The sequence below is a fragment of the Cucurbita pepo genome, chromosome LG08, assembly GCF_002806865.2.
Source record: "Cucurbita pepo subsp. pepo cultivar mu-cu-16 chromosome LG08, ASM280686v2, whole genome shotgun sequence".
NCBI lineage: Eukaryota > Viridiplantae > Streptophyta > Magnoliopsida > Cucurbitales > Cucurbitaceae > Cucurbita > Cucurbita pepo.
In genome coordinates, this window is record NC_036645.1 from 1,605,678 (window position 1) to 1,617,870 (window position 12,193).

The following is a 12,193-nucleotide window of genomic DNA, read 5'->3' on the forward strand; positions in this document are numbered from 1 at the left end:
TTATTTATTTAAGAATTCTCGACCCAGAGAGATTTTGATAGCAAATTGCTTAGTGTGCTGAATGATGCACCGTCCTCTTCGGTCGCTACAGTGCATCATGACATTCTTTTATATTGACCCCCGCGTGGTCAAATGGGTACGTGTGACCTTTAGTATAGTTGTGACATTTTATCTCACTTGAACTAGCTGGGGACTGTGACACCGGTGCATTTTTATTTTTTTTTACCATTATTATAAATTTATAATTGATTATTCATTATTATATTTAAATGTAAAGAGATCTAGCGTTCTTAATAAATTATTGGTCGAAATGGATAATAAAAATATTTTTATTGGAGCGGGTTGTAGTATTTACTATTATATCATATTAGTGCATGTGATTATTATCACTAATCATGGAGATTAAAGAAGTTTAGCTTTTAAAATTATGGAAAAGCCAAATAAAAGTAGAAATAAAATAAATTAGATTTAACTTTAATTATTAAACATCAACCAGCTAATTACTTCATTCTTTAATGCTGACATGGTCTGGAATATTATGTAATTATTTATTATTTATTCGCAGTATTATTAAATTATTAAAATATTTATTTTTTAGACTTTATTTATTGAAAATTATACCAAACATCTCTTCTAAATTGATTTAATTAATAAATTTTTAATTTTTAATTATATAATTTTTTTTTGCTGGATGAATTTTGGGCCAATGCTGGGCCATTTTCAGGTGGGCCAATGAGCCCAGTAGATCAATAAGGCCGGTAATTGTTTCTTGGGCTTTTGATAACATATAAATAATTCATAACTCAACTGATTAAAATATATATTGAAAATTGTCACACATACGAAAAATTCTAACTTTGTTTCTCAAAAATGAAAATTTCGGTTCGGAAGCGTGTGGATGATGATATTCAAATTCCTAATCTTTTGGTCGAAAACATATCTCTTACCTAATTATATTAGATTTATGTTGACAACTTTAATACCCGCTTTAGTAGTCCATGCCTATTTGGCCAACCAAAATTTCGTAAATGCAATTCCAAAGAGGTTCGAAATAAAATAATGAACCCTATAAAAAAAAAGTCAAATCAGTTGTGAGACTGACCCAAGAGAAAAAGTCAACTTAGCCTTTGTTAGACGAACGTGACTCTCCACAGTAGTATGATATTGTCCACTTTGAGCATAAGCTCTCATGGTTTTGCTTTGGACTTCCCAAAAGGCCTCTGAGAGAGTTATGTTAATAGATCCTTAACAAAAGTCAACTTAGCCTTAACCATGTCCAAAAGGCTCAACTCAATTTCAAAGCCAACTACGAGTTGTTGGCTATGTCATGGGTCCAACCTTAAAAGGGCTAAACTCAATCTTATGGCTCACCCCATGGGGTTGGAGTGCAGGTGGCTCAGTACGACACCGATGTTCATTTTCTCTTGTTTTATAGCCACGTTTCGATTCTCAATAATACAAATTCACCGTAGATTCAACGATCTAAATCCTGATATCACCATCACCCCAAACCCTAAACCCGAAACATGTCCTCATCACTAAAGTCATATTATTTTCGTTTAATTTCAAATATGATCCAAATAGAAGTGGTCCAATCCAAGTTCTTGAAAAATGGGCTCTTTCTCACTTTAATTATTTATTTTTTTTCTCGCACTCAAAATATTTATTTATTTATTTATTTAGTGACAATTCATGGTGGTGGCAGTAGTTGGATTGTGCAAAAATCATAATTTCCAAAATTCCCTTTCTACCCTTATCTTTTATAAAATTCAAATAAGTACCACAATTATTTATATTGTCTTTTTCCACTTTGATGATCTAATTATTAATTATATATTTATATTCTTTTTTCTGATTGGTCTATTTTAACACAATTTATTATTTTTTACTTTAGACTCTATCTACGTGTAATTTATATTTTTTTTTTAGCGAAATTGGAAACTATGGGCCATACCCAAAAACCGTGGACGTCGCCATCGGATATTGTATTATTTTAATTATTTTTCTTTTTTAAAATATCTATATCTTTTTCATACGCGTCATATTCTTTTTTTTCTTTGCTTTTTAATTTATTTGAGGGTACTTTTTTTTAAAAAAAATTTTAAATAAATTATTGTAGGTTCTATTCCATCTACAATATTTATCAAAATTGGTTGGTTTATATATATATATTTCATTATTCATTCCTCCATTCCTCCACTATTTTATAAAATATTAATATTTTGNTATATATATATATATATATATATATTTCATTATTCATTCCTCCATTCCTCCCCTATTTTATAAAATATTAATATTTTATACTATATATTAAAATTGAGTTGTAATTAATCGTTTGAAAATAAATAAATAGATATTTTACGAAAAAATTTAAATAAATTCACGAGCCCTTCCAAAATAATTTATTGTTTAATAGATATTTTGCACCCAAAAAGTGTTATTTTTCCTCCTCTTTTATTGTTATAAATTATTTGTTATTTATTATGTTGGATGAATGATTGGATTTTGATAATTCGTTGAAATAATTATTACCCAACCTTTTTTTTTCTTTTTCTTTGTTGTGTGTTTTTACTCTTAAATATTTTAATTTTATTTTTTATTAATTAGATATCTGATAAATAAATAAAGTAATTCATAGGTTGGTGTTAATTTTTCTATTAAAAGCAAAGGTAAATCCTTAAATTTTGGAAAATATATAATAAGTAAAAAAATATTTAATTTAATATTTAATAGATTATAGTAAGTTTAATGTTTTATTAGATAAAAAATTCAGATTAATCAATTTTATGTTTAATATTATATATTATGGAAAATATTCCAATCCAAGGTGGTTTTTGTACTTAAAATTCCACCATGGCTAAGCCACGTGGCTATTTAATTAGGGTTAAGTTTGGAGTTAAGAAAGTTGACCACTAACACTTAACCATGGTTATCATTTTCCCATAAATTATAAAATTATTTTTTCCTTATACAAAATTGTTTCCAATTTAATCCCTCTCATAACCTTAGTGTCACATATGCAACTAAATTTTAAAAAAACTATTTATTTTAATTTATGTCGATATTAAATTAGATTTTTTTTTCTTTCTTCCTTGGAGCTTCGTCCACGTGTACACGTAGCTCCGACGTGGATGGCGCGTGGAGTAAGAAGAAGGGCAAAACCCACAAAATAAAATCAGAGTGGTGTCTGCCGTTCCCTCCACGTCATCATCCTCACACCCTGGAATAATCGCCATTAGGTGGGTCCCACCCCCGCCAAATTTCCATCTCATTCTACACTTGGCTGCCTACCTCCTCAGTCCACCGGAACAAAACAATTAAAATTAAAAATAAAATAAAAATAGCACCCAACAGTGAAATGACGAAAGTACCCTCATCGTCTCCTATATAAGCCATACAAGCCAAGCCATCGTCCATCCAGCTCCCGAGCTTCTAATATTTCTACCTTCATCAATTAATCCATAAGAACCCTTCTGGGTTTTGTTTTTATTTATTTATTTATTTTTATTTTTGAAAGTAACCATGCTGGGAGTATTCAGCAGCTCCATCATATCGCCGCCAGACGAGTTAGTGGCCGCCGGCTGCCGTACGCCGTCGCCCAAAACCACTTCCGCCACTCTCCTCAACCGCTTCGTCGACACCAACTCCTCCGCCGTGTCGGTGCAGGTCGGGGATCATGTCCACCTGGCCTACACTCACCAAAGTGAATCCCTCTTGACCCCACGGTAATTTCCATCCCCTCTACGACGTCGTTTTATTCGGTTGATCGGAAATCAGACGGCCCATGACCACGGGGCTTCTAGTTATTCAAATCTCCACCGTAGGATTAGATTACTATTTCTACCTTTAATTAATCCATAACTAGAAGGAAACCGACGGAAAATGTGTCGGAACGGCCGATGTTCTCTGTCGGCGGCGAATAAAACTCAAATTTATTAAGTTTTCAGAAATTAAAATTCATTTTTTGGTGAAAAAAATTAGAGAGAATATTGAATGGCTGCGATTTTGTTGATCGCGTGGATATCGTGACTGGCACGTGCGATCAAGGTTCACTGGATTCTCTCTGGGCTAGATTTGTCTGACAAGCCCCCACTGACATATTGACACGTGTGTTTAATTTTGTCCTTATCCGTAAGGTTATCCATAGACCAATAGCATAAAGTAATTATTTTATAATTATGCATTTATGAGTTAGATTGAAATAAATACCCATTTAAATAATTGTTATTTCTTAAAAACAATTTATTTATTGGCCATTAATCATTTTACGAATTTAGCGATTTTTAAATTGACTTATAAAAATTATCATAATTGAACTTTTTAGTATTTTAATGAAAATGTACTATGTAGTATTAAATATTATTTTTTAATTTTGTATTTTTAATAAAACTAGTTAATTTTTTTTTTACATAAAATTAGTATTNAAAAAAAAAAAAAAAAAAAAAAAAAAAAAGAAATTATTACTATTATTATTATTTAACCCTTGAAATTCAAATTAAATTAATTTTTAAANAAGAAATTATTACTATTATTATTATTTAACCCTTGAAATTCAAATTAAAATAATTTTTAAATTTAAATGTAATATTTTGACAAAGAAATAAAAATTAAAAAACTAATTAATTACGGACGACAGATCGTTCGCGGTGAAGGACGACATCTTCTGTTTATTCGAGGGCGTTCTGGACAATTTGGGGAGCCTGAGGCAACAATACGGGCTAGCCAAATCGGCGAACGAGGTGGTTCTCGTCATCGAAGCTTACAAGGCCCTCCGTGACCGGGCCCCATACCCGCCGAGCCACGTCGTCGGCCATCTCAGCGGCAGTTTCGCCTTCATCGTCTTCGACAAGTCCACCTCCACTCTCTTCGTCGCTTCTGTAAGCCCTATTTTGTTGCTTTTTTCAATCGGTTTCATCGAGATTCATTGAGTAATTAGGGTTTTTGTTCTGCGATTTCTGACAGGATCGGAATGGGAAGGTTCCGTTGTATTGGGGAATCACCGCCGATGGTTATGTCGCCTTTTCCGATAACTCCGATCTTCTCAAGGGTTCTTGCGGGAAATCACTTGCTTCTTTCCCTCAAGGTAGATTAGAACCCCTTTCGAGCTCTGTGTGTATCAATTAACTTGTTCTGTAACGATAATGAAGCGTTTTGTTTTTGGATTCTGCAGGGTGTTTCTTATCTACAGCNAGCAGTTGGTGAACTGAGATGCTATCAGAATCCTAAGAACAAGATCACTGCTGTTCCTGCTAATGAGGAAGAGATTTGGGGTGCAACATTCAAAGTAATTTGGTTGAGATTCACAACAATCAATCAATCATATCACTAAACTACATGCCTAAGATCTTAACACTTTTTTTGGTTGATGTTCTTTGTCAGGTGGAGGGCCCTGCAGCTGTGGCGGCCACATGGTGAAGAGATTTCATATAATTGTGTTTAATTTGTGGCTGAGAATGCAGATGGGTGTGCGGTGGATTGGATGCCCAACCGACAAAGTTGGCATGCTTATGCTGAACAGTGGAAGATGGGTGTGTTTTTCTTTGCTTTTACTCTGATGTAAAGCCCTTTTGCTTTTGGTGCAATAAAGTCGTGGCTTTTGTAGAATTATCCTTTGTTATTCTATAAAATAGAGTTGAATTTCCCACCACTTGTGTTTCTGCCATTTTCAACCACTTGTTCATATCAAATGTGGGTGTCATTGACATTTGAACCACAACCATGATGCAATGCTGTGAAATGCTGAAATTTAGAGACAAGAATCTTAAATTATGATATGTATTGCGAGGACCAATAGAGCAATAGAACAGCAAGTTTTGTCTATGGTTATAGCATTAGGTCCATAGCCATCCCTACCTTTGCTGTTGTTCCTACTACATGACACTCACAGTCTAGTTTGGAAGCAGGTTTGAATATTAGAAAGTATAGAAACTGGTGTTGAAATTTGTAGTATAGCCAAAGATTTTACCGTGATGAACAATCATGTCACAAGTAGCATAAGCATAGTTGCAGGATCAGTGAGCTAGAGTAGCATAAGCATAGTCCAGGCATTGTTTGATTCTTCTTCAGATGTTCTTAGACTCGGTCTGTGAGATTTCATATCGATTAGAGAGGAAAACGAAACATTGTTTATAAGGGTGTTGAAACCTCTCCCTAGTGGGCGCGTTTTAAAAACCTTGAGTGGATGTCTGAAAGGGAAAGCCTAGAGAGGACAATATCTACTAGCGGTGGATTTAGACTGTTACAAATGGTATCAAAACCAGACACAGAACAATGTGCCAACAAGGACACTAGATCCCAAATGAGTGGATTGTAAGGTCCCACATTGGTTAGAGAGTGGAACGAAACGTTATTTATAATTGTGTGGAAACCTCTTCCTAGTAGATACGTTTTAGAACTTTAGAGGGGAAGTCCAAACATAGCGATGAAGGCAGCATTCCAGACAGTGGATTTACATCAATTGGTTAGCTCTCGACATGACGAAAACCAGTATTAGTAACTTCATCCTAAGGAAAATTAGAACCTTCTGCTCCCCGAGTATTCTTCAATCTATCTTTTCCTCCTCCCCTACTATACTGACATTACACTTCCAACTGTCTACTCATTAAGCGATATTCATTCCCATTGCAACAGAAATGAGTCGTTCTCGTGGTCGAAAGCATCACGAACTCCATCTGCAACTCCATCCTATGGAAAATTATCTTCGATTCTGCAAGGTCGACGGGGATTCCCTCCGAGTTAAACAGATACATCTAAAGTATTTATTACGTAAGAAAAAGATTATAAAAGTAAATAATAATAATCTAAAAAAAAAAAAAAAAAGGGACCTCTACAAGCTCCTACATAGGCCCGGTAACCTCATTGGCGCCCATGTTCCCGAGTGGGTCCTTCCTCTTCTTCTCTCCGACATTTCTTCAAATACCTTGTGTTCAGTACATAGTCTGCAATCGTCTTGCGCCTTAAGTTGATTTGAATTACAGTTGAGGGATGATCTTCAACAGTACGTTCAAGTGTTGGTCATTGGAGATGGAGCGTCGGAAGACTTACCTTTGTCGGGTTTTCGGAATCTGGAAGTCATTAACATGGATCGCATCGAAGTTACAAATCTCAATCGTCAGTTTCTCTTCAGGTTCCAACGATTTTCACGGTTCTATGCGTAGTGTTTTTTTTTTTTTTTTCCTTACGTTTCAAGTGTAAAATCTGCACCGGTTCTATGAATTCGATGAATCCTTGTACGCTTGAAGCTGATACCCATATTTCCATTACAAGAAACAATTAAACCAAATGATAGATGAGGAAACAATTAAGAACTGCTGCTCATTGTATCGAGTATGCCCATCTAATCAAATTAGATGAGGTAATATATAAGTTGCTATACTTTTCATCGAGGATTGTGAACGTGCGCCCCTTCTGGAATTTCCAATACCTTTCTTTTAGGTTCATAGTTGGGAAACTTTTGATCCAGATAATTTTGAACACATGAAATGGGTTTACAATGAGGTACACAAATTCCTATAGGGTTTGGAAATTCCTATTAGTGATTTTAAACTTCTTCTTGATCTTCCCACATCTATAGGCTGTTAAGAGAGCAGAGCTTTCTTGAATTCCGAGAGTTACATATTCACTAACGCAGGTACATATTAGTCTTGGAATTTTCACTGAACTGATATGTGTTGACGGTTTATTATTATTCTTAGTTTGATCTTAACTTGTGATTGTCTTTTAGTGGGTAAATAATAACTGCTTTGTTGTTAGAAATGCATCTATATCGGATTTATATTCTCTCAATGTTGTTTATGGGCGTTGTGAAGAATATCATACCTGCTATTGCTTCCACTAATGCAATTATATCAGCTGCATGTCCACTGGAAACATTGAAGATTGTGTCTGTAACGGCCCAAGCCTACCGCTAGCAGATATTGTCCTCTTTGGAATTTTCCTTTTGGGTTTTTCCTCAAGGTTTTTGAAACGTGTCTACCAGGGAGAGGTTTTCACACTCTTATAAATAATGCTTCGTTCCCATATCCAACCAATGTGGGACCTCACAATCCACTCACTTTGGAGGCCAGCGTCCTCGTTGGCACACCACTGAATGTTTGGCTCTGATACTATTTTGTAACAGCCCAAGCCCACCACTAGCAGATATTGTCATCTTTGGACTTTCCCTTTCGAGCTTCCCCTCAAAAATTTTAAAACGTATCTGCTAGTGGGAGGTTTCCACACCCTTGTAACTATTTTTATTTATTTATTAAGTTTTTATGACAAGTTGAAGCTAGGCTTGCGGTGAATGAGACCATTTTCAATGCAACAAATTTCCAAGTGCTAGGCTTGCATTTCTGATAGCCTTTGATATTGTTCCATTACTTCCTTTTATTTATGCACTTAATTTCCAAGTGCATAGAATTTAATGTCAAGTGATCCATTTCCAGATATAATGGTGCAGAAGGTCTCCACACTAAAGTGAGAGTTTGTAAAAGATAAGGACTTGTCTTGTTTGTGGTCCAGGTGTTCTTATTGAGCTGGATACTTGAATTACTTTACAAAAGGTCGGCTATTTTAGCTTTTATGCCATCTCTACATGTTATATGCAGTGTTATGGACATACCGCTATATTCATTTTGTATTTCAATTGTTGCTCTGTTACTAAATTTCAGATCTTGAGAATTCTTTGACGTACTCCTAATTTAAATTTTCACGAAACAACAGTTCATGACCTGTTAGAAGATCATCCCTAGCGGTGTGGGTATGACCTTTTGGTCGAAGATATATACCTTAACTTATTGAGCTATGCTTACGATATCTCAAGTTGGCATATCAGGGAAACATGGGTATCAATTTTGTTGTTGCTGCTTGTATATTGAACACTGTTCTAGTAGTCCGAGTTGGGAAGATTTCTTTTATCTAGTTAAGTACAAGAGAGAAGGGAAAACAAAATTTACTGTTTTTACTTTGGCCTTCCCCCCACCCTCCTGTTTTATGTAACATGCTTATAATGAATTCCCTCACCAGCTGGTGATCCCAAATCTGATCTATTTGCTTGTTGAAGACAGGCAATGATAGGAGAAGCCAAGAGGTGTTACTGATATGAACATTTATTGCTATAGTAGAAAGAATGAGCTCTTCCATCTAACACCACCTTGTGAGGCCTCCAATACACAAGAAGTTGGGTAGCAAACATGGAGGGTCCCTCAACCAGCTAGCAAACCGAGTGAAAATCAGTAACTTTACTACTACCACAATTAATAGTTTAGTACTTTGCTCATTTGGGTTCACTGTTAGTGGATGAAAATAGTGATATGGATTTTAACGAGTCGCAATATGTCATGTTCACTCAATTATCTCTGTAGTTGATTGTTGAGGAGAGATTTGATTCCCTTTCCCTTTTCTGTGTTAAGCTTCTTATGGATTTCCTGAACAGTCTGTCTACGAATTGAGATGTTTGGGTTATAGATAAGGTTTGGATATTTCGACCATAAAAAGATTAATCAGAATCGTTGGCTTATTAAAACTATGAGCCAAACGTTTCTTCGACGTTGTTTATGTTCCTGTAATGCAGCTGGCCCCGCGAAAGAGATGCCCGACGACTGCTGAACTGATGGTCTTAAACAACACACAGATGCACGGATGAGTACCAATGACTTAGCTTAGCTAGTTGAGAGCCTGATAGATCCTCTCCCATGTACGACCATACAGGTAATTTATTGCCTTTTAGAATACTTATCATAGATACCTGAGGTTATGTTCACATACTAATCAGATTTACTTTGACGACCTAAGTCCACCGCTAATAGATATTGTACTCTTTGAGTTTTCTCTTTCGAGCTACCGTCTATTAGGGAGAGGTTTCCACACACTTAGTTCGACGTGGGGTCTCACATAAATTAGCACAAACCCAAGTGGGCTGAAGATTTAAACCAAATTTAGATGGTGGTTTGTTTTTGGAGAAGATTTTTGCCGGCAAACGATCCTCATCTTTTCCCCAGCTGGATAACACAATGCAATGATTCTTGTGGGGTCTCTTAAAGTTTTAGACAGATTGGCCAGCTGTGGCTAATGACCCACCATCTCACATGCTCAGCCAATGTGGTTTTGACTCACCCATCACTCCCTTTTCCCCCCCTTTCTAAACTCTATATATCTTCTTTCTCTCGCTTGCTCAGCCAAGTGTGTGCGTGTATAACACTATAAGTTCTGTATTTAGTTCTTTTGTAGCTCTGAGTATAGACAACATGGAAGTAGCTTTGGAACTTGAAGATGATTTGTTCTTCGCTGATTTAAGCAGACAGCTCTCTCTTCTTCTCATGGATGACAACGAAGACCCTCTCCCTCATCATCCCCATGTTTCTCTTCAGGTACTTCCTTTTTCCAAATCTCATTCATTTGGGTATGCTTTTTTAGTCTCTCTGTTTGTGCCTGTGAATTCAAACAAGCTCGATCAATCTGCAGGCTCTCGCTCATGGAGGCCACCAGCCTGCACGGCCACTGGCGGTGCATGACCAAGCTGCCGCTGCTATTGTCGCTGCCTACAGTGGCGTAAGCAAAGGCACCGGCGTGTTCATCCCTCGGTCTTTGCAGCCTGCAAGAAAACAGAGGCGTGGAAGATACAATAACATAAAGGCAAACCGACAGTTTCCAATCGCTATTGATGTGAACTCACAAGTATCCAACAACAATTCGTTGCATCCCAAAAAGGGTTAAGGATTCGAGGAATTTGAGGAAAAGGGTATCAGAATTTAGATTAAAAAAATAATTCTTTCACCAAATATTTAAGTATGGTGATGCCTGTACATGGAAGAAGCTATAGTATTAGCTCTATTAATTACTGGGTTTTCATTGGTTTATGTGTTCCATTGGAAGGTTAATTAACCTAAGGTTCTTGTTCATGAGAGAAAGAGTTCGTCTCGTGGCGTTCCTTACAAGATCGTCAATCCGAACATAACTCAAGATACGAAATACTCGAATCTCGACTGCAAAAGCTGAGATGAGTCTGAATTTGTGTTGTAATATGCTCTTAACTGGCAGCCATGCAGTGGCACATGAGCCGTCATGTTTGGATAGCTGGATCTCTGTTGCAAAGAAAGCTAAAGTTCTCTAAAAACATATTCACAGAGAGACAGATGAGAGAGAAGGATTCGCGAGGCATTAACTCGAGGATTCGACAATTATTATGTTTGACTAGATCTCGAGAATTATCTATATGTTTTTACCGGTTGAATCGAGTTATAATTAAATTATGTAACCCATTTCGTTACTGATTAAATTATATGATTATTAGTTCTTCGTGATAAGTAAAATAAACCCATGATTTTTTTTTGTTTTTTTTGTTTTTAAGCTAATTTTGTGGATAACTCCAAAATTATATTTTTATTACAATGCATTGAATATTGACAAAACGGATGAAAAAAAAAAGATAAAAATAAAATAAATAAATAAATCAAACAAATTGAATTAATTAATTTTCTTTTTAATTAATTAGTTTTTGTGGATGTGGAGAGAACCCCACCACTATTATTTAATAAGTTGGAATATAATATTTTTTTTTATTATTTTTTTTATCTTTTATAAATTAATTGCCCATAAAAGGGAACTAGCATGTGATCCAACTGGTGTCATTAGAATAAATAAATAAATAAATAAATAAATATATATATATATAGATTATTATTATTATTTTCATTTTTTTTTGTTGGGAATCTTTGATGGATTTTATTATTATATTTAAAAATTTAATTATATAAAGTAAGCCTTACCGAACTAGACGGATGGTAAAAGGGGTGGAATGGGGTCACGAATCTTATTCTCAATGGTCATGGTCAGAGAATCTTTATTTCGGAGATCGAGCTTCTCATAATTAGTGAGGGCATCGTTTAGCATAGCTTAACCGACATAAAATATTTACTCTCGACTAAAATATTTGAGTTTTTAACCTTTACGTTTTTTCTTTCAAGCTTAGGTTTGTTTTATTTATTTTAACTTAATTTTTTGTTTACGATCATTATGGCAAGGTCGAACCTAGTACTGCAAATTATTTAATTGGGTGAAGCTCATTTAGCGGTTACTCCTAATTTTTACTTAAACAAAACACTGCTATATTAAATTGAAATAAAAAAAATAATTACGACTCAATAGAAATGAAATAAAGAACGAGTATTAGTATGGTTCTGCTCTTCGAATAAGATGTGTAAAAAGAGCT

General features: G+C 35.2%; 1 protein-coding gene and 1 pseudogene across 1 annotated transcript; both read left to right on the forward strand.

Annotated features, from left to right (window-relative positions):
* Positions 1–3,399: 3,399 nt before the first annotated feature.
* Positions 3,400–5,650, forward strand: LOC111799937 (annotated as a pseudogene).
* Positions 5,651–9,900: 4,250 nt separating this feature from the next.
* Positions 9,901–11,288, forward strand: LOC111799938. The gene is made up of 2 exons (XM_023683468.1): positions 9,901–10,352; positions 10,447–11,288. The coding sequence occupies exons 1-2, from the start codon at positions 10,230–10,232 to the stop codon at positions 10,696–10,698; spliced, it is 375 nt and encodes a 124-aa protein (XP_023539236.1). The 5' UTR covers positions 9,901–10,229; the 3' UTR covers positions 10,699–11,288.
* Positions 11,289–12,193: the final 905 nt, after the last annotated feature.

Coding starts and splice junctions, on each gene's coding strand:
- LOC111799938 (XM_023683468.1), top strand. CDS start 10,230: ATGGAAGTAGCTTTGGAACTTGAAGATGATTTGTTCTTCGCTGATTTA. Junction 10,353..10,446: donor ATCCCCATGTTTCTCTTCAG/GTACTTCCTTTT, acceptor ATCAATCTGCAG/GCTCTCGCTCATGGAGGCCA.